This window comes from Paroedura picta, chromosome 3, assembly GCF_049243985.1.
Source record: "Paroedura picta isolate Pp20150507F chromosome 3, Ppicta_v3.0, whole genome shotgun sequence".
Taxonomy (NCBI): domain Eukaryota; kingdom Metazoa; phylum Chordata; class Lepidosauria; order Squamata; family Gekkonidae; genus Paroedura; species Paroedura picta.
In genome coordinates this window covers 15719582-15742155 of record NC_135371.1, presented here as the reverse complement: position 1 = coordinate 15742155, position 22574 = coordinate 15719582, and the positions used below count along the sequence as shown (strand labels likewise).

Genomic DNA, 22574 nt, shown 5'->3' with positions numbered 1-22574 from the left:
GTTGAGCAGTTTGGTATCCTCCTGCAATCTCTCCTCAACCCTTTATGGGTCACTCGGATTCTGAGGAAGTGAAGAATAAGAAGAAAATCTGGGTTTTTGTGCCCCACTTCTCACTACCTGAAGGAATCACAAAGCAGCTTACAATCACCGACCCTTCTGCTCCCCACAACCTGTGAGATAGGTGTGACTGAGAGAGCCCTGAGAGATCTGTGACTGGCCCAAGGTCATCCAACTGGCTGCATGTGGAGGAGTGGGGAATCGCCTTCTCTATCCTGGATGGTATTGCTGACATCTCCAAGATTCTCAGGCAGAAACCAGCTAGCATAGCTGCCACCTTCATAAAGGTGGAAAATTTATACAGAGGTCATTTCTATTTATTCCTCTGGGGAAAGATGGATGATTACATAGAACTTCTGCCTGGAGACAGGGAGCCTCTGGCTAAGCTTCTCCAAGAGGAGGCATTCCACCTATCTGAGCACCAGGTTAATGCAGGCAGACACTCCACTGACTATTCCTCCAGAGCCATAGCTTCAGCACTCATATTGAGAAGGTATGCTTGGCTGCACTCTACAGTTCTCCCTCCTGACATCTGGCAGAAGGTAGAAAGCCTCCCTTTTGAAGGAATTATGCTACATGTTTGTTATTGATTTTTTTATCCCAAATCAAGAAGAAGAAGCAAATAATTCAATCATTTGGCATCCCAAGAGGTTCTGCTATTCTGTACAAGCCTTGGCAGAGGTATAAATTCCTTCAGTTGTTGTCGCCTTATTCTTAGCATTCACATCAGCACTCATCTCCGTATCCTACACAGCAGCCTGTTTGTGGCACAGATGCAGTCATAGACATTTGTTCCACCGAAACTCACCCACCTCCAAGATAAGGAGAGCTGTAATCTCTCAATGTGGGTCTGCATAGAAAACGGAAGATGAAAACAGTGTTGCACTTAGCTGTACCTCTTGATCATCAAGGTGTCTTCTGTGCAGGCACACATTCCCTCCCTCCTACCCCACTCTGAGTTCATAGGATGCAGTTACATTCATGACACTTGCAGCAGTTCAGGAGGACTGAGGGAAAGGGGGAGCTCCTCCCTGAAGAGCACTTGACATTTAAGTGGAAAAATGGCCACTGATGAGCTCTGCAGGAGATAGGGCTCCCCTTGGAGTGGTAGAAATACTAGGGTAGCTCTAGGAGACCCTTTGGTGGATGGCCTGCTCAAGCGCAGTTCCAAAGTGTGCCTGCACATAAGACACCTCTAACAATAGTTATATGTGAGTGCCACACTCTTGATTGTTCATGCCTTTGCAAAATCAGTGAGAACTCAAGAATGACCCTGTAGAACCTCTCTGGATTCCACTGTTCCTCTCAGTTATAACCCAAATTACATGAGGGGGGTCTGAGTCTATCCAGATACTCTCCCTGGGTATAATGTTGCTGCCCGTATATTAGCAGGCCAGGGAGTTAATGCTATATGGAGACTTACCCACCATTCAAGGGGTATAGAGCTGGGAATTGCCAGCTGGGAATTGTAGTCCATGGACATCTGGAGGGCCACAGTTTGCCCACCCCTGGTATAGAGGGATGGTTGTGTGCATCCCTTTTCTTGTGGCACAGCAAAATGCCTCAGAGTTAGGAAATGACTGATGTAGTCCAACAACTTCCTGCTATAGAAACATCCTAGGAGCTTTAAAAGACTGCAGATAAAGTTTGCATCATTACTAAAATTAGACCGCTTCCTGCCCTTAGTTCTATGTTTAAAAGATTAATTCGAATTTTGGCTCACCTTGGTTCCACTGAGGAACTCAGAGCAGCGTACTCAGGAATGGGCATGTGTGATTTGTATCAGATAGTCTGAAAAGTACCCGAATCAATGTTGATTCAGATGCTTTTTGGCCCAGTTCAGTACAAATCATCATTTCCTAAAGTTTAAAGGTCTGAAGCAGCCCTGCCCAAACCACCAAATTGCGAATCAACTGCAATTTGGTGCTTCGGAGACCAGGCCCTTTAAAGTTTAAAGATCAGCTTTTTGGCACACTCCACCACCACCCCGTCGCCCCAGCCTACCCATGAAGTGGAGAGCTGGCTCAATTTGGGGAAGGGAGGCATGGGGGTTTCTGTGCCTGCCCTCCCTAATATTTAACAAGTCGGCCATTGGCTTGCATTGGGGAAGAGAGGCACAGGGACCGACACCTGCCCTCCCTGCTAAGCATGGGGGGGGGGGGGGGGGAAATCAGACCTTTTCAGATTCGGCTGACTTCAATCTAGGGAAGTGTCTTTGCACCATCTCGGATTCAGCCTGAATCAACTTTGCATTGCCCAAATGCAAAACAGTCAGATTTCTTTCCCCTTGCACATGCCTGTTTAGGAATCCCAGGAGTTCTCTCATCATGTACCCATCAATCATACCCGGTACCACCAACCACTTGCACACATTTATATCCCTTGCATTTTCTTGGCAATCGTCAGCCCCCATAACAGGGAGGTGAGTCTCACTGAATGCAACAGAATTTACTTCTGAGCTCTAAGCATCTTTCAGACGTTCTATTCTGTGCCTCCTTGAGAAGCAACTGGATGTAGCAGTTAAGAAAGGCAGCCTCTAATCTGAAGAACCAGGTTTTATTCTCCACTCTTCCACATGCAACCACCTGGGTTCTCTCAGAGCTCTCTCAGCCCCACCTGCCTCACAGGGTGTCTGTTGTGGGGAAAGAGTAGACGAACACAAGCTGCTTTGAGACTCCTTTGTATAGTAGAAAGCAGGGTGTAAAAAGCAAGCTCTCCTTTTTCCTTCCTTCCCTTCACAAATCTGGGCCTCTTCTGCACCAGAGGGTCTGTTCTGGGTTGTAGGCTGGAGTCTAAGCTGAGCAGGTTGCCCTGTTTCTTCCTGCTCCCATGCAGGGGAGCATTTGGCCCTTTGTACCTCGTTCACCCCAGATTTGTGCTCCCATACGGGGAACCAGGGCAGCAAAGTTCCGAGTGTGGAAACGGTCCTGATTTTAAAATTCCCAACTCTCTGAACAAAATCTGGGAATCAATTCACTCCTATTTTCCCTAATCACAATTAACACAACGCCAGCAAAAAGCAAACGTGCTAGAATAACACAAGAAAGGGAGAAGTGAACCCGCTCCAAAGGTGCTCTGGGAGGGATGAAATCTGTGCCAAGTAATTGTTCGGCTGAGGCTCCCAGATATGCAATTATCTTGAGAGACTAGCAATAGCCCATCGCTTAGCAATGTGATGAAATGCCAGCTTTCCCTTACTGCTTCCTGTTGGAGAGGCCTGTTCAAATTGTTAGGGGTGTTGCTGGAGGGTGACAGCTCTTTTGTCCTTGAGCGGAAGGCTCATCGGAGGTTTATTTGCAGTAAGCTCACTGCTGGATGAGTTTCAAGAGACACGTACACACAACAGATGGATGGATTGTTGGTACTGCCTTGGAGTCTAGGGGGAAGAGGGGTTTCTCCCTTGTTTCCCTGCAGCTTCATGGTGCTCCTTTGTATCTCCTGGTTTCCCCCCTAGAATCATAGAATAATAGAGTTGGAAGGGGCCTCATGGGTCATCTAGTCCAACCCCCCCTGCACAATGCAGGGCACTCACAACCTGCAATCTTCCAAATCTGGTCTGCAGTGAGGTTTTGGGAAAACCAGTGTCGCACACATCTGGAAGGGAAAGTCCAGTCCTTCTAGTTAGATTTATTTTTATTTTATTTATAAGATTTATAAGACCACCCCTCTTGGCCCAGATGTCTCCATGTAAGTGTTGTTTACCCAGCCCCAGACCTCGGCAATAGTCACTTCTTCCCCCTTGGTATAGTCGTTAAGAGCACAGACTTCTAATCTGGCGAGCCAGGTTGGATTCTCCACTCCTCCACGTGCAGCCAGCTGGGTGACCTTGGGCTCCCCACAGCACTGATAGAGGTATTCTGACTGAGCAGTAATCTCAGGGCTCTCTCAGCCTCACCCACCTCACAGGGTGTCTGTTGTGGGGAGAGGAAAGGGAAGGTGACTGTAAGCCCCTTTGAGACTCCTTCGGGTAGAGAAAAGCAGCATATAAGAACCAACTTTTCTTCTTTTAAAATCAGCAAATCCTTAGGAGTACCGCTATTTCTGAGATTCTCTGGATCCATGGCTTCCAACTTTTTATAGTTTGATCAATCTGAAGTGATCCTGAACCTCTCAGAGCCCAGCATGACCCTCCAACCACTATACCACAGTGAGAAACTGGCCCAAGGTCCACTGCGGAGTTTCATGGCAAGCCAAGACTTGAACCTGGGTCCCCATAGCCCAGTCCCAGTTGAAGATTATAATCATTTCATCACACTGAGGACCAGCCTACACACTGCACTCGCCACAGGATCACCACAAGGACTTGCAACCATCTGAAAGGTGAGTTCCCTGAGGCAATTCAGTTTTAAAGCATTACAAGTTTCTCATTCTGGTTCAGACTGTAGCATTAAGGTATCCCCTGTGCAAGCATCGAGTCAGGCCTAGCCCTTGGGGTGACGCCCTCTAGTGTTTTCATGGCAGACTCAATACAGGGTGGTTTGCCAGTGCCTTCTCCAGTCATTACCGTTTACCCCCCAGCAAGCTGGGTCCTCATTTTACCGACCTCGGAAGGATGGAAGGCTGAGTCAACCTTGAGCCGGCTGCTGGGATCGAACTCCCAGCCTCATGGGCAGAGCTTCAGACTGCATGTATGCTGCCTTACCACCCTGCGCCACGAGAGGCTCATAAAAGCAGGGCAAATAATTAGGGAAATACCTGGAGAGTTTGGGGATGGAGCTGGGAGTGGGTGGGATTTGGGGCAGGGAGGGGCCACAGTGGAGTATAATGCTATGCTGCCCACCCACCAAAGCAGCCATTTTCTTCTTTCTTGCTCTCTTTAGTCTGGAGATGAACTATAATCTACAGGGGACCTGTAACTGCACTTGAAATAACACACACACACACACCGCAGCACCATTTGGGGGCAGAAATATGGTGCAGGGAGGAAAGTATGCATCCCCCATTCCCCCACACGACAGGCCCAAACCAGGCCGCTGTGGTGCTTCTGAACCGAATTCCCACAGAGCGGGTGCAGCTGTCATCTGGCTGCAAGCCCTGTAGCGATCACGTGGCAAACACAGCAGGTATTCGGGCCCTGCCTTTGTCACCACACAGGCATGACAGCCGTTACGCAAGAGGATTGGACCAAGAGGCTCTTTGTCAGAATGCAGCTCCTGTAAAGTACGAAAGAACAGGAGCTTTCGGGAGCTGTAAGAGATGGCCGCAGGGGAAAGCAACAGAAGTGAATATATCAGAATGTTGCATCAGCTGGTCAGGGAACAGCTCTGAGCGAATTTCTTAGCCCAGGAGCACAGGCTGAGAAGATTCTGACAGAGTGGAAGGCTGATATGGTCATCTTGTTTTACTAGGCACAGAGTGTGTGTGTGCATAGGGTGGAAAACATGTCTAATCTCTCCACTCACAGTGCAGCCCTCCCAGCTGTTTTGAAATTCCCCTTCTCTCTGTGGCCAAGACAGCCCTCCCCTGGAGGGGTGGACAAGTCTGGAAAGCAGCATTACCCTTATCAGTCTTGTCTAGGAGCAAAGCTTAGGAGGTCTCTAACAACTATTGTATGAAGGCCTTGAGTTCCCAGTCAGGGACTGCCCCAGTCTGACGCTGGACCTTGACACGGGTTTTTTTTAAAAAGAACGGTCATCTTTCTTCTCTGGCACAGATCCTATCTTGGACAGCTACATGCAGACAGATATTTAAGAAGAATGCTTCTCGTGCCCCTACGACAGCCTGTTTCATCCTATGAAAAGCTGCACATAACAAGTTCTTACTGATCATGAAACAGGGGCGGGGCAGGGGGAGGGTGGGGCAGTGGTTAAGAGTCACAGACTCTAATCTGGAGAACCAGGTTTGATTCCCCACTCCTTCTCCTCCTTCAGTTGCAGCCAGCTGGGTGACCCTGGGCTTCAACAGTGGTCCATGCCAATGGCACAAAATCTTTTTCCTTCCAGAAAACAAATTGCATACATCTGTTTCACTTGTGCCGACTATATCGCAGTACTAGGGATAAAAATAACCACCAGTCTCCAATTATGCTTTTTGGAGAGGCCGTTTCGTCTTTTAATATTTTGAGCATTGCTATAAATGGTGCTGCCACTAGGCCCCTTGCTTAGCCGGTCTTTTGGTGCCCTCCCCTCCTTTGCTGAAAGAACCACAGAGGCTGTGAAGAACCTCTACAGGCCTCTGAACAGATGCGTCCGTCTCTTAGGAGGCACATTTTTTGTCCCTGGCTGTGAAGCACACAGGCATACATAGGTACATTTGCAAATTGGGGGGTGGAGCCTGTTTTTGTGACCTCGCTGTTTCCCCTCCCCCTCCAAACTCTGAAGAGCTGCAGACCGCATTTTGTTGCAGCTGCAGTGTGCTGAAAACGACGCAGTATTTCCAGGGAAAGAGCCCTAATCAAGCAAAGTAAGGCTCTGTCATCTCCCCAGCAATGCAACCTGATCTGCATTGCTGCGTTCCATTGACACAGAGCTGATTCTTGCAGCAATACCTTTTTGGCTGACCACAATCATACCCTGCAAGCTCATTTATGCAGCATTGATGATGGCAGCCTAACCTACAGGCTTTCTGTAGTGGAAGAGGACCCCTCTGGGTTCCCTACATTGTACTGTGTGGCTGCACTATTCAGTATCCTGTGAATCAGTCTTCAGATAGTCCAGTGCAGGGGTAGTCAAACTGCGGCCCTCCAGATGTCCATGGACTACAATTCCCAGAAGCCCCTGCCAGCATTTGCTGGCAGGGGCTCCTGGGAATTGTAGTCCATGGACATCTGGAGGGCCGCAGTTTGACTACCCCTGGTCCAGTGGGTAGATGGCAGGTTTCTAACCCTCAAGGTTAAGGACTTGGAGATGCATAAGCCAAAGGTCCCTAACCTTTTTTGTGCCTGTGGACTTTGATACATTGTGGTGGGAACCACTGCAAAATGGCTGCTGCAGGAAGTGGAAACGGCCACAAGATGGCTGCCGCAGGAGGTGGGGACTGCCACAAGATGGCTGCTACAGATTACCTTCAGCCACCATGTGGCAGCAGCTGCCAAAGAAACATATTTCAAAAACTGCACAGCCAATCAACTTTCCAGTGCTCGGAAGCATTGCTGGAGAAAAGCCCCACCAGGCCCCAAACACATCCCAGCCTCGAGGGTCCGACCTCCCCCTTCCCACAATACGTTTGGTCCAGACAGGGTTGCCAACTGCAGTTTGGGGAAAATACCTGGAGATTTGGGGGGGGGGGGGGTTGCCTGGGAAGAGAGTTTAGCCAGGGCGTAATACCAGGAGAGGTATGTCCTTTGAGAGGCAGAGGTATGCTGCCTTTTTCTCCATGGGAACGGATTCCTGCAATCTGGGAGACTCCAGGCCCCACTTCAAGGTTGGCAACCCGCAATCCAGACAGTGCACATTCAGCAAGGGGAAAGGAGCCAAATATCAGGCCACACGTCCAAGGGGTAGACTCTGGGGATTGCTGCAATAGCCATGGGAATCAGAAAATAAGTTTAAGTAGCCTTTCAGGCAGGAGAAAAGGCGGGAAAATGAGATGAAGAGAGCAATTGGAAACAGGTACCAAGGGGATGAATGAATCCAGAAATGAGGGGGAGATTTTCAATAGTTTTGCAGGGACTATTGAGGCGGACTTGGCTCCCCTAGAAGAAAGTAAGCTGTAAAGGGGCAGGAGGGCTATATTTTCAGGCTGCACTTTGAGCAGCCTTTCTCAACTTTTTGAGAAACCCCTGAAACATTCTTCAGGCTTTGAGAAGCCCCAGAAGTGGTGCCATCGTGCAGAGGGAAGCATAGCTGTGTATCCGACCACCCTGCCCCTCCCCGCCTCCTCCAGGCCCATCATTGACCATTTTGGCTGGGGTGTAGAGCTTGACATGACCATATATGGTCATAAAGGTAAAGGTATCCCCTGTGCAAGCACCGAGTCATGTCTGACCCTTAGGGTGACGCCCTCTAGCGTTTTCATGGCAGACTCAATACGGGGTGGTTTGCCAGTGCCTTCCCCAGTCATGACCGTTTACCCCCCAGCAAGCTGGGTACTCATATTACCGACCTCGGAAGGGTGGAAGGCTGAGTTAACTTTGAGCCGGCTGCTGGGATCAAACTCCCAACCTCACGGTCAGAGCTTCAGACAGCATGTCGGCTGCCTTACCACCCTGCGCCACAAGAGGCTCACACACACACACCCCGATCCAACCCAAAAGGTGCAATCAGGGCATGAAAGAGACAACCAAAACCACGGGGGTTTGTGTACAGAGACCTTTAATTTTCCTGAGATATGGATGGACAAACAGTGCCATGAGTGGATGGATGCAAAGGGGTGAGGGACGGTCATGCATACCCCCAGGGCTTCCTCTGTCCCATGCGTGGCCAGTGGCGGGATCAGAGCTGCTCTACACAGCAAGGCAGGAGGCGGAGGGGGCAGTTCCCAGCCAGGCCGCAGAGGGGTGTGTGTGTGTGTATCTATTTCCGAATGGTCCCCTGCCTTCGAAGTAAAGCCCTCGCTTTATGTAATACCTGCTGCTAGCTCACCACGTTTACGAAGAACGGGGGATAATTCAAAAATACAGCACCCCCTGCTGGCAGCTTCGGGTGGGATGATCTAGAATTTCCCCCACTGCCATCGACCACCTCGTCCCACGAGATGCGTAGATCGGCTCCGAGCCTGTGGGGCAGCCCCTCAAAGAGCCAGCAGGAAGCAATTCCGTGCCCACCCAGCTCAGGTTTTCTTTTGGGGCCAATGGTGGTGAACCAACTTGTGAAGATTGAAAGCTCACAAGGAGGGACACGTTTGTGATCTCCCCTGTCATTGGAGGACGGGGCAGTCAACGCAAGCACTCTCATCCCTCTAACGGAGACCTGGGCAAGGGGATGCTCATTCCATGCTAATTCCTGTCAGGAATTCTCCTCTCTTTGTGTACAACTGGTAGGCCACCCCTCCCTTTGCGCACCATGCAGGCCCGAGGCTTCCCCTCAGCCCAGATTGGGGTCCAAGATGGGCCTTTCCCGTCTCTTTCCTCCGGACCTGCCGGGGTACAGGCAGGCCCGGAGTCCCTGCCCACCAGCTGGCTCTCTGAGGAAGGAAGCGAAAGAAGAACGTTCTCTTATTTTTCTTGTTTTTCCCCCCACGCCCTATCTGCCTTTGATGAAGCCATCGAGCACGCGATCGCTCCGCTCCGACAGCCAGTAGCCGGCCATGGCGGCCACGGCGCCAATAAAGATGGCGGTGAAGACCATGTCTCCTTTGGCGGCCAGCGTGGCCAGAGCGCAGACGATGGCGCCGAAAAACATCTGCTGCAGCACGACCACCTCGTCGTCTGTGATGTCGTCGAAGAAGCCCTTCTCAGGAGCGTCTGCGGGGAAAGGAAGAGGCCGTGAACAGGAGCGAAGAGGGTCTGCGGGCAGCTACAAGTTCAGAACGCAATTATCTCGGGACTCAAATGTTTAGAAATGGCTCCTTAGCAACTCTGCCCACTGTTTGACTCATATGAATGTTTGCATATTGGGTCGGTAGGTGGGGAGGGGTCCATTAATGTTAGAATAACCCCACCTGGACAGCCCAGGCAAGCCTGACCCTGCCAGATCTTGGAAGTCCAGCAAGGTAGGCCCTGGCTAGCATGTGGTAGGGTGACCTCTAAGGAATAATTGGATCGTGCTGTGGGGGGTAGGCAATGGCCAGTCACCTCCGAATGTCCCTTGCCTGGCTCCCAGACAATCTTAGGATCGCCTGGCTACATTACACATGTGCCATCTGATAAATAAATAAATCTTGGTATCATTTTGATTGCAACGTGCCCTGCGTATGATTCGACTCCAGGAGTACCTTGAAGACCAGCGATATTTCTGGGGGGTATAAGTGCCTGAGAGTCAAACCCTAAGCTTTCTTAAAAAACCTATGACCAGGTTTTGGTTTTGAAGGTGCTACAGGACAAGTCTTGTTGAAGGTGCTACGGGACTCAAATATTGCTCTTCTGCTGCAGAGACTACGGCAACCCCCAAGACGATGCCTTGAGGATGTACTTGTATGAAATGCTCCAGCTGAAGGCTACACAACCAGAAAGCCCTCTCTTGCTAGATGCTGCTACTGGGGAAGTCAGTAAGAGGTGGAGGCCTGGCTCTATCTTCCCTGTCTGGAAGCCCTGCAGGAGCATCTGGGTTGGCTACAGTACGACACAGGTTGCTGCATTTGATGGACCATTGGTCTAAGCCTACGTTTACTTCTATGCAAATTTCCCCAACCAGAGAACATGTGCTGTTGAGGACAATTGCAGTATAGTTTACCTGGGGGCTTGTCCTCCACACAGATTCCCTCTTTGCGCACATGTCCCTCTGCGCAAACACACCGGTAGCTGCCCTCTGTGTTTTCACAGACTTCGTTGGCACCCGTGCAGACAGGTTCCTCGGTTTCGCCAGCACACTCGTCCACATCTGGGAAAGAGGACATGCGAGGCAGTCCACGTCACATTGCATAGTTGGGAGTCGTAAAGACAGCAGAAGCCCAAGCAACATTTCTAGGCCCAACGCCAATAGAGGGAGATATGCTCCTCCTTGATCCCTGCCACAGAACTGGATCTTACCAGCTTAGCTTTCCCAAGGAAAGCACTCTCATCAATAATTTTCAAAAATCCTTTCTCAGGGCATTGTTTTTGTCCCTCGCTCAAAGGCAACAACAACGACAGTTGTACTATTGTATAGGGGTGTGCATTTGGGTCTTAATGAACTAAAATTAACCCCCCAAACCACCTTATTGGTATTTTTCAGGTCTATTTTGGCATCCCAAATGTGTCCAGAATTTTTCAGGAAAATTAATCCCTCTAAAAATCTTGGATATATTTGGGAATTACCAGCAAACCCAGAACAGCAACTGAGAGCTGGAGCTGTTTGCTCCCATTGCTCAGCTGTTTAGGAACTTCCTTCTGCAGTCCCTTTAAACAGGGTACATTTAAAGGGATTGCAGAAGACAGCCTGCTAAACAGGAGGGAAGGGGTACTCTCCCTGCAAACTCAGCTGGGACTCTTTTGGGCTGTTCTCCCCACAAGTTCAGCAGTTCTGTGGGTTCTGCTGGCCAGTCCAGTTTAAAGGGACCACTCAAAGGAGCCCTAACTGATCTGCCTCTCAGCTGTTTTTGTAGCTTTGCCTCACCTTTTTTCCCTCTGCATTTTTCAGTTTGGATCTGTTGGGCCCTTAAAAAATTCCTGAAAAATCCAGGATCCGAATATCTTACCAATACTGGAATCTGGGTTTTTTCAGGAACCCCGATTTTTTGGGGGGGTCCAATAGACCCAAATCGAAAAATACCAACGGGGGGAAAAACCCACACCTGTTGTATCAAAAGCCTCTTTAATCCCTCAACCTGATCTGCCCAATCCTGTCTTGGTCTGCAGCTCCTTAACATTGTGATTTGCTCCTTTTCTGAAATCTCTCTTCCCTTCCTTCTGCCACAGGGCATATCTGGTGTTACCAGGATGTACTCTGGCAAGAAAAGCCCAGTATATACAGAGAACTGTATATACACACCACAAACCACAAAGTATACAGGAGAGAGCTTGCTCTTCCAGTTCCATCCTACTGGAAGGGGAGAGATGTCATTCAAAGGTAGCAGGCGGAAAGGCTCACCTAGACATTTGACTCCATCACGCTGATAGCCCTTGTTGCACTTCTTGCAGCGGGAAGGCCCAGCACCCATGCAACCGATGCATGCCTTGGCACAGTCTGAAAAGAAAGGCAGTGGAAGGGTTAAGGAGCCAGCATGAGAACTGACTTCTAAGGAATCAGGAAAAGCCATCTGGATAGGCCTATGAGACCAGCTGGAAAAATTAAAGCTCTCCTCTAAAACCAGAAGTCTTTGCATTACTGTCCCTCCTTCTTCTCTTCCTCCTCCTATCTAGCTCCAGCAAACTGCTCAGTGGTAGGGCACCTGCTCTGCATGCAGAAGGCTTTGGATTCAACCTCTGGCCTCTCCTAAAGCTAAAAAGGACTGGGTAGTAGGTGAGGTAAGAAACATCTGCTTGAGACCCTCCTGGAGAGCTCCTGACAATCAGAGTAGACTGTACTAACCTTGAAAGATCAGTATCAAAGCAGCTTCGTGTGTGGTCCACAAAGGTATTCTGGGATTGGCCCCGGAGAAAACAACAAGGGCACAGAATGTCTGTACAAGGGCTAGTTTTGCAATACTGTGCCTTTTTTTTTTGAGGCCAGCAACAACTTCGAAAGAAAGAAACGCCAACCCAGCAAAACCCTTTTCTCTGACCAACATAAGACAGAAGCGCCCGTTCCTGAGCTATATCCCCCCACTATACAGCATCCTGCAACAAAATCCAAACATGTGCAACGCATCACTCAAGCTGCAATCTCCTTGTTCCATAGGTAAAGGTAAAGGTATCCCCTGTGCAAGCACTGGGTCATGTCTGACCCTTGGGGTGACGCCCTCCAGCGTTTTCATGGCAGACTCAGTACAGGGTGGTTTGCCAGTGCCTTCCCCAGTCATTACCGTTTACCCCCCAGCAAGCTGGGTACTCATTTTACCGACCTCGGAAGGATGGAAGGCTGAGTCGACCTTGAGCCGGCTGCTGGGATTGAACTCCCAGCCTCATGGGCAAAGCTTTCAGACGGCTGCCTTACCACTCTGCGCCACAAGAGGCTCTTGCTCCATAAGACCACTTAAAAAAAAATAGGAGTCTTTCTACAAAATGGGAGGGCGGGGTGTCCCCAAGTTAGGCAGTGACAGAAATTCTGTGCTAATGATAAGGAGGATGTTAGTGATGCGCCGTAGTGACGATAACCTCATAGTGCTGTCCGAGACTTTGCGCTCCTACCTCGACATTCGTAGGAACCTTCGGTGTTGACGCAAAACTGGTTGGCGCGACAGTGCGCCATGTCCGTGCCACATTCATCGATGTCTGTTTGAGATGGAGAGAGAGGTCAAGGTTAAGGGTCTAGGGCAGGGGTGGCCAAACTGTGGCTCTTTGGAGGTCCATGGACTACAATTCCCATGATGCCCTGCAAGTGCATGTTGGGCAGGGCATCATGGGAATTGTAGTCCGCAGACATCTGGAGAGCCACAGTTTGGCCACCCCAAGTCTAGGGTTATACAAAGTACTACTTCCCCCGCACCTTCCCACGTCCTCTTCCCTTGCTCTAAGGCAGGGGTAGTCAAACTGCGGCCCTCCAGATGTCCATGGACTACAATTCCCAGGAGCCCCTGCCAGCGAATGCTGGCAGGGGCTCCTGGGAATTGTAGTCCATGGACATCTGGAGGGCCGCAGTTTGACTACCCCTGCTCTAAGGTCCAGTGTGGAATTGGAGAGGGGGGTGTTTTCAAAGTCACCCTCTTCCCCTCTGTTCTCTGAAAAAAAATCATCTTTCTTCAAAGACTGCTAAGCAGCCATGTGCCTCTCTTCAGGCCTGGTCCCTTCGACTCACCAATGCACCTTCGGTCATGCAGCATCCAACCCCTCTTGCAGCGGAGACAACTTGAGTCCTCGGGGCCAAAGCAACGCCCACAGGCCTGGTAGCACTCTAAGTGGGGAAGAAAACATAGTGAGTGTATCAGGAGGAGAACAAAAACTATCCCCCCTCCACACACACACAGAAGCCTTCCTCACCCCCAGACATATGTGCAGGCTTAAAGGGCCTGATACAAACTTCTGATGGGGACTGAGCAGTGGATGAGCAAGAAAAGAGTTGTTTTTTACACACCACTTTTCACTGCCCAAAGCAGCTTACAATCACTTACTCTTCCTATCCCCACAAGAGGCACCTTGTAAGGTTGCTGAGGCCAAGAGAGCTCTGACAGAACTTCTGAGAGAACAGGACTGTGACTAGCCCAAGGTCACCCAGCGGGCTGCGTGTGGAGGAGTGGGGAATCAAAACTGGCTCTCCATATCAGGCTCTCCGGTCTCCATAACTACACTAAGCTGGCTCTTTCCTTTACAGGAATCTACACATCAGTTTAGTGCCCAGCAGCCTAAAATGTACAGGAAGGAGAACGAGGTCAACAGGAAATGCAGATGCATCCCTGTTAGAGCCACCTTGACCCAGCAATAAGGATGCACAGAAAAAAGCGACTTTTCTCCTGTGCTCAGTTCCCACTTGGCAGTGTAATTATACAACAGCATGATGCGTAGCTGGGGTGACAGCGTGCCTCAGCTGTGACTGAACGCTGAATAAGATTGGTTCAGCCAAGTAGACCATTTTTAAAAATAGAGCATAGTCACAAGAGGGAACCTGAGCTACGTGACAGTGACAGAAATTCTGTGCCAATGTCAAGCACCAGTTTCAAATATATTATTGTTTTTGGGGAGGGGAGGGCTTGGCCCTTTAGTCAGAACGCTCTTCAACTGTCAACTTGGGGGAAAAAATGGCTGCTGGTTACCTCAGATAACTGAACTCTGGGAATACAGAAGGCGTAAGAGCTGAGGGCCCTGTGGGAGCTTCAGGCATTCCACAGGGCCTGTATAATGGAGCTCTTCCACCAGGTCAATGGTTGAGGCCGGTATGGGCAGGGTGATCTGTATGGCCCCCCTTTCTAGGACAGTGATATGAGTGTCGGTTCACGACATCTGCACCCTCCTCCCTCCCATCCCTCTAGGAGATGTCTTTGGGGGGGACTGAGAATAGCGAGGGTTGTTTTTCTACCATATCTTCTTCCTTCCGTTTTTTGATCTTTTTCCTTCTGGTTTTTTGATTTATGATTTGTGATTTTATGTCTAGGGTTTTATTCAGACTTATGTAACCCGCCATGAGCCGTCAGGGAGTGGCGGGTAATAAATCAAACCAATCAATAATAATAGATGAGCCAGGGCATGCTAATTTCCCAGATAATCTTATACATTCGGAACACAGCTGCTTGTGAGAAAGATGGCTTAACACTTTATTGGATGGGAGGGTTACAGAACCCACCTCATGAAACTAGAGCTTTCCATGGGAGAAAAAGCAGAGCAGATTGGTGGCAAGGGTAATCACTAACCAGCACATGCCAACAAGCCAGCAGGGGGCAGCAGCGTCTCCTTCACCTGCCCCCAATCCAGCCCAGCAGGGGGACTCTACATACCCGCACATACCAGGTGGCTGTCGTTGCGAGCCGCTTCGTAGTAGCCGTCCCCGCACTCAGAACAGAAGGGGCCCCCGTAGCCCGTCTGGCACATGCACAGGCCAGTGCCCCCACGGGTGCCGTCTCCGTCACACTGCCCATACCCACTGCAGGGCTTCTGGGTACCCCCGGGGCAGGCTGGGGAGAGACACAAGTAAACATTGGGGCCGACAAGCTCTGAGCCTTAATCCTTCTCACACCAACTCCAGGTGGACAAGCTCCCTTATCCCAAAAGATACACAATTAATTACTGATAAGAAAGCACCCAACCACGCTGAGAGCATGCAGTGGATGGCTGAAATGCCAACTCATGGGGTTTTCAAGGCAGGAGACAAACAGCGATGGCTTGCCCCTGCCTGCCTCTGTGCTGCAACCTTTGAGGTCTCCCACCCAGGTTCTAACCAGGGCTGATGCTGCTTAGCTTCTATGATTGGACCCTATTTCCCCCCCTTTCACAGGACTGCAGCTACAACTATCGGAGATTGAAAAGTAGCCTCTCCCAGCAAGCCAGCCAGGAAGCGCTTGACCGAATCCACAGGATCCCGCCGGCAATGTTGTTGTTGCTCCCCAATATACAACTCCAGGCCCTTATTCAACCATCCATAAGTGTAGAGCCTGAGAGATGTGCACAGGTGGCCGCTGCTGGGGAGACAACACGGGAGGGGAGGACTGTACAGTAACTCACTGTGGCAATCAGGCCCATAGGTGCCGGCGGGGCAGCAGAGTTTCAGTGTGTCCATGCAGAGCCATTGGGAAAAGTCAGGATGCTTCTGCTGCCTGGGAGGAAGGGGGAAAGAGCCTGTCACCGCTGCCCCGTCTTCCATGCGGTCTTGATAGCAACACCCCTCGGCTGTGCCCAAGAACGGAACAAGCAAGCCTAGAGAGGGAGACGTTCTGCACAGTCAGCTACAAGGATGTGGGCAAAGATGAGAGGGTGCAGAGGAGAGCGATGAGACAAAGCTGAGGGACTGGGGAATGTTCAGCTTGGAGAAGAGGAGGTTGAGAGGGGACATGACCGTTCTCTTTAAATATCTGAAAGGCTGTCTCTTGGAGGAGGGCAGAGAGTGGTTTCTGTCGGCAGCAAAGGACGGGACCTGCACTAATGGATTCAGACCATGGGTAGAACAGGACCGGAGAGATACCAGGGAAAAAATTTCACAGTCAGAGTAGTTCAGCAGTGGAATGGGCTGCCCAAGGTGGTGGTGAACTCCCCTTCACTGGCAGTCTTCAAGCAGCCAGTGCATTGAGTGGCGGGTTGGACAAGATGGCCCCTTCCAAATCTATCTGTTCAAGATGGCATGCCGCCTGGGACATCTGGGCCTTCCGTTCTCTCTACATCCACCCAACCCACAGCTTGTCAAGATCCCCCTTCCACTCCACACAGCCTGGCCTTCTGAGCCTTGAGTTCTCACCCAACCCATCTCTGGAAAAAGTTGGGGGGGGGGGGCTTTTTCTAGAAATCTTTCTGGACCCAATCATGTGAGGGGTGGTCTCACAACGGGGCCCCCCTTTGCCACTCACTCATGGAACCACCAGCGCTCGATATGCTCCTCGCTCTTCTCCAGCAGCTGATGACAGGCGAAGTCCGACGTGGGGCACACGCCCTCCATCACCTCGAGTAGGCGAGTCTCGCTATGGGGGAGAGGAGGAGGTCCAGTGAGGCAGAGCAAAACAGCCCTAGAAATCTGCCTCCCTCCCCCACGCCTGGCTTCAACAGTGCCTACTTTCCGGCCCACCCACTGGGATGGGCTCTGGCTTAGGGGCAGACCGTCTGCTTTCCTTGCGAAAGTTCCAGGGTCAATCCCTGACACTTCCGGTGGAAACAGTTAGGAGCGATTAAGGACTTCTGCCTGAGACTCTGGAGTGCTGCTTCTGGCCAGAGTCAGCAATATGCATCTTGAAAGTTAGACCAAGGGCCTGACTCTCTATGGGCCACACTTTGGGGGGACCTTGCATGCGAAAGGTCCTGAGTTCAATCCCTGGCCTCTCCGCTTAAAAGGACCGGGTAGCAGGTGATGTGAAAAGACCTTTGTCTGAGACCCGGGAGAGCAGCTGCCAGCCAGAGTAGGCAATCCTGACCTTGACACCGACCTTGTTTTGTGTGTTCTGCCCCTTTCACATAAGAGAGCCTTCCCAGAATGCCACCGAATTATCGCAATAACAGAGCTTTCTGTGCTCAAGCAGCAAGTGTTCTAAAGCAGGGGTAGTCAACCTGTGGTCCTCCAGATGTCCATGGACTACAATTCCCATGAGCCCCTGCCAGCACGCTGGCAGGGGCTCATGGGAATTGTAGTCCATGGACATCTGGAGGACCACAGGTTGACTACCTCTGTTCTAAAGTACGCACTCTCTCTCTTTTCAGAGTAGAGTCATGAATCAGCACTATGGCAGACGAAGGCCCTGGGGAGCCCAGGGGTGACAGCTGCAAGAACATAGAACAATAGTTCCTGTCCTGTCCTGTCCTGCCCCCCCCCCTCCAGCTGGGGTGATTCCTTCAGGCCCAAAGAAACCACCTCCTCTTCCCCGCTGCCTCCGCCACACTGCTCAGCAGAGCGCCGCCTATTTTTATTATTAGACAGAACACTGGCACAAAAGGAGGGGGTGACACTGGGAGGTAATTAGGTCGACCGTGCTCTTTTGGCACCAAGCACTGCTTAGCCTAAATCTGGGTTAGCCTCGTCTTTAACTATTGCAAGCGCTGTTTCTCCCCCTCCATTTATGTGTAATGGCCATCCTGACAAAGAGACTTGAGGCACTCAAAAGTTTGCATATTCTTTACATTGCTTTTGAATGTTATTATGCTACAGCTGCTGCGGTGTTTTCTCGAATGAGCCAGAAAGGTGGGTCGTTTTTACAGAGAGGAGCTCCTAACAAGTTGCTTTGCCCTGCCCTCGGCCAATAATCTCATGTTTGCTTACAGGACTGCACTTCTTATTATCCCAATGATCCCTGTCAAACATATTCAAACTGAGTAAAATGAACAGGTGTGTGTCAAGCACCTAAACTGGGAGCAGCGTGCAACAGATTCTGAGTACAGAGTGCTGGCTGCCATGGGAAACAAGGTGCTGGACCAGATGGACCCCTGGGTGTGATCCAGCCAGGCTCTGATTTACGTCCTTGTGGCTTCCTGGACCCCCAACACAGAAATGAGTCAATTTCGTTTGGTAGAAAGACCAGGATACAAGTGGGGCAATGAGCCTCTTGTGGCGCAGAGTGGTAAGGCAGCCATCTGAAAGCTCTGCCCATGAGGTTGGGAGTTCGATCCCAGCAGCCGGCTCAAGGTTGACTCAGCCTTCCATCCTTCCGAGGTCGGTAAAATGAGTACCCAGCTTGCTGGGGGGTAAAAACGGTAATGACTGGGGAAGGCACTGGCAAACCACCCCGTATTGAGTCTGCCATGAAAACGCTGGAGGGCGTCACCCCAAGGGTCAGACATGACCCGGTGCTTGCACAAGGGGATACCTTTACCTTTACCTTACAAGTGGGGCAAAGAACTAGGGCTTCATTGGCCCGCAGATGGCTGTCAGGAGTGAATGGAGAAATCTGACCGCTCTGCCTTTCTATGGGATCGATGGTAAACGCAGGCAAAGCTGGGCCCTCTCTGCTTGTCTCTGCTTGTCTTGCAGCACACCGTAGCTGAGAAAGGTGAAGGAACAGACATGTCCCCCCAGCCAAAGAGTCACGAAGGAAGGGACAGATGCTTCAGACTAACTAAAGGGTTGTAATATATTTAAATTGTTTCACACACTTTTTTTTTTTAGCCTGAGGACTGCCCAGATAAATTGCTGTTTTAATTCTCTGGCTGTTTTAATGATCATTTTAATGATATTTATAGTAATTTTATGTTTTTATTTCATAAGGGGTTCCAACCGGATTCTTTGGAGGCAGCATAAGGATGTGCTAAGTGAATCAGTCATCAGCACCATTCATTTATTGCATTCATCCTTTGTACCCCACTTTTCTCCCAGTGGGGACCCAAAGGGGCTTACATGTCTTTACAACAGCCTTGTGATGTAGGATAGGCTGAGAGAGTACGGCTGACCCAAGGTCAATTGGCAAGATTCCCATGGCCTGAGCGGGTTTTCAAACCTGGGTCTCCCAGACACGTCCAGGGGTGGCCAAACTGTGGTGCTCCAGATGTCCATGAGCTACAACTACCATAAGCCCCTACCAGCATGGTAGAACTGTAGCCAGAACTATCTGAATAACTTGTTGTTTAGATTTGGTATCTATAAGGCTGTGGGCAGGAAAGAAAGAAAGAAAGAAAGAAAGAAAGAAAGAAAGAAAGAAAGAAAGAAAGAAAGAAAGAAAGAAAGAAAGAAAGAAAGAAAGAAAGAAAGAAAGAAAGAAAGAAAGAAAGAAAGAAAGAAAGAAAGAAAGAAAGAAAGAAAGAAGCCAAGTTTTTTTAGTGCTCCACTCAATACTGTAGCAGCAGCCAGATTCCATTTTTAATCTGGGAATGATGACCGTGCAGATTTTTCTGAGCTAATCAGGGTGCCAAGTAAGGCTCCTCTGCCAACTCCGGGGAAGGATGCCAATCCAAGCACGCCGTCTGCAGCAGCATCTCGCCAATGGCCTGGCACAGCCCAGCCCCCCGGGGATCACCTGTTGGCATATTTTGCAAGCTTCTCTTCTTCCCAGGCTGTGTTCCCGCCCCCGAAGTTCTCTCGCTGTGTCCGCTCCAGACCCTGGGAAGGCAGGAGAAGGCTCACAGCAATCCCAAAGTGAGTGCTCCCTCCCCTCCCCCCATGCACCCCTCTGCCCCACCACCAGCATGCAGCAAGCCACAAATCCCTGCTCTTGGCAGCTGTGCAAATCTGCCAGTCATGCTGTTGCAGAGACACACGGTACAGCCAGAGCCCACCCCCTTTCCCCTCAGCTCTTCCCCCAAGCAGGAGCCAGAAGGGAACTGGATGCTCCTGCCCCACACCAAGTGCTCATGTCCCCCTAACTCTGTGCCCCAAGCCAGTTTCCCACCTTATTGAAGTTGCTGGTGAGATCCTGGCAGGTCTGACAGGGCTCTTTCTGAGAAATTCCCGGGCCCGGAATCCACAGTAGCAGCGAGAGAAATAAGAGCGCCGCAGACCGAAATTTCAACCGGGCCAAAGACATCTTAACGGCAGGGAGAAGGCTGGAGAAAGAGAAGGGAGGAAGAAGAAGAAGAGTTGGTTCTTATACCCCAAAGAGGTCCCGACCCCCAGGTTGAGAACCGCTGTTCTAGAAAAAGGGAAACAGTTAAAGACAGAAATCACAATGCAAGTTTATTCCTATTTCCCCTAACATATTCTTGCAGTTGAACCCAGGCACTGAAAACACGTCCCAGAGTTCATTGCAGACGCATGTCCACAGAGTAGGTGGCTATGGCGAAGGAGCAAGGAAACCACATACAGGAAGGAGGCAGTGTTAGCAATCAGGAACAGCTCCGTTTGCCAAGCCCAGGGACAGCATCTTTCATCCCTCGGAAGCTGCAGGGAGCACAGGATCCGGGGGAATCTGGCAGGAGAGTGCTTCATCCATTACACAGGCTTGGGCCAGAGCCCACAGGAAACATCTCCTTCACAAACCCCAACTAAATTACTGGAAGATGCTTATGGACAGTTCTCTGTGAACAGTGCCTATTTCTGAATCATATTTTTGGGGGAAATGCGGCCCATCTTGCGAATGCAGCAGCAGATGTGGGACAGGCCATTGCTCTCTCGCTTGCTCTCCTGTCTCTGTGTAACACAAAGCAATCCTAAACAGTTCTACCCTTCTAAAGTCATTGAAGTCAATGTGTTTGTAAAGGTATAATTCTGTTCCGGATTGAACTGAGGGCCTTTGAATATGGAATAATGCAAAAATATGGAGATATTTCAGTTCCTACCACAAACTTTAAAGGCAAAGAGATACAAGGTCCTATGACCACCCCAAGCGAGCACAAATAAAACACTTCTTAAAGATATCCAGGCTCAAGGCCCTACCCAGCGCCTTCCTGTCTAGACAGCAAATGGGGAGCCCAAGAAGGCACTGGGTGCAGGTACCAACCCCAGGGCTGCAGGCCTTAAGCATTCAAGGCCGCCTGCATCCTATGGGCTCTTTGTTTGGTACCAGCAATCCACAAAAGCTGCACCCCTCTGGCTCCGTATCCAAAACCATGGAGTGGATGGGTGGAATTTTTAACTCTCGAGCAACAGATCGTCCAAAGTGCAAGGGACTGCTTTGGTGGTCTTTAAATCTACCCATCTGCACGAGGACGGCTGGCACTGCCACCCTCCGCACCCTTCCTCGGAAAGAAGTCCCACCGGACTCCGTGGGGCTTCATTTCCAAATACACCTGAGTGGAATTAGATTGCATCAGTAGCCAGAGCACCGGCTGCATCAAGCTCCCCAGATCTTGCCCCACGCGAGGGTTGCCCGGTCCCCCCTCACACCAGATTAGGGGTAAGGCTGCCAGATCCAGACCGGGAAACTCCAGACGTGGAGATTTGGGGATGCAGCCTGGGGAGGACAGGGACCTCAGTAGGGTACGAGGCTATGGAACCCACCTTCCAAAGCAGCCCTTGACTCCAGGGGAGCTCATCTCTGCAGTCTGGCAATTCCGGGGGATCCCCAGGCCTCACCTGGAGGCTGGCATCCCTACCCACGCCCAAACCAGGGAAGGCCCGGGGGGCGCGGAGTGATCCCGCCCCATTGCAACGCAGGAGCCCAGCCCCCTTCCCCAGGTGGCCGCCCCGCCCCAGCCCGCCCTTCCTCTCTTCTCCCCCAGGGGCGCTCGACACCTACCTGTCCTCCCCGCGGGGCGCCTGCAGGGGCCGGCGGGAGCGGCGCCCTCTCGGCGCAGGGTCGATGGCCGCGGCGGAGAAGCGCCCCCTCCCCTTCTGCCCGACACACCGCAGTCGCCCAGCCGGGACCGCCTCTCCGCCAATCGCATCGGGCCGAGCGCGACGACGTCACCCCCTTCCCCCCAATAGGCGAGCGCCGCGCCGGGCCCCGCAGAACAGCACCTGCTGGGGAGCCTCAAGAGGCCGCCGGGCGAAAGGCTGAGGAGATGGGCGGAGGCGCGGCGCCTCTGCCGCAGACAGCCCGGAGTCGGTTGTGCGCAGGCGCAGCGCCGCTGTCACTGCTGGCGGGAAGCGCTAAGGACCGCAAGATTTTATGCAGGGCGTCAGCTTTCGTGTGCAGATGCGCCGGAATGTCTGGACCAGGGGTAGTCAAACTGCGGCCCTCCAGATGTCCATGGACTACAATTCCCATGAGCCCCTGCCAGCAAACGCTGGCAAGGGCTCATGGGAATTGTAGTCCATGGACATCCGGAGGACCACAGGTTGACTACCCCTGGTCTAGACAATAAATGGGGGGAAATTTAATACTGTGTTCCTGAACCTGATGTGATCCATCCTGAGCGGAAGGACGGGATGCAGATATGAAAATAAATAAGGTGCCTCTGGACTCAGTCT

At 51.1% G+C, this 22574-nt stretch overlaps 1 protein-coding gene across 5 annotated transcripts; it reads right to left on the bottom strand.

Annotated features, from left to right (window-relative positions):
• Positions 1 to 8292: 8292 nt before the first annotated feature.
• CRELD1 (CRELD disulfide isomerase 1) lies at positions 8293 to 22135 on the bottom strand. 5 transcript variants are annotated; one of them, XM_077324867.1, is made up of 11 exons: positions 21901 to 22135; positions 20116 to 20269; positions 19744 to 19826; positions 16660 to 16770; positions 15824 to 15915; positions 15100 to 15276; positions 13470 to 13565; positions 12863 to 12946; positions 11664 to 11759; positions 10329 to 10475; positions 8293 to 9400 (listed from the first exon to the last, which is right to left on the bottom strand). In XM_077324867.1, exons 2-11 carry the CDS (start codon positions 20248 to 20250, stop codon positions 9180 to 9182), a joined length of 1242 nt encoding a protein of 413 aa, XP_077180982.1. In that variant the 5' UTR covers positions 20251 to 20269; positions 21901 to 22135; the 3' UTR covers positions 8293 to 9179. The 5 variants fall into 5 exon arrangements, with proteins under 5 accessions (XP_077180982.1, XP_077180981.1, XP_077180983.1 ...); XM_077324866.1 differs by lacking the exon at positions 21901 to 22135 and adding an exon at positions 21663 to 21794; XM_077324868.1 differs by lacking the exons at positions 15100 to 15276; positions 21901 to 22135 and adding an exon at positions 21663 to 21797.
• Between the last annotated feature and the right edge of the window lie 439 nt (positions 22136 to 22574).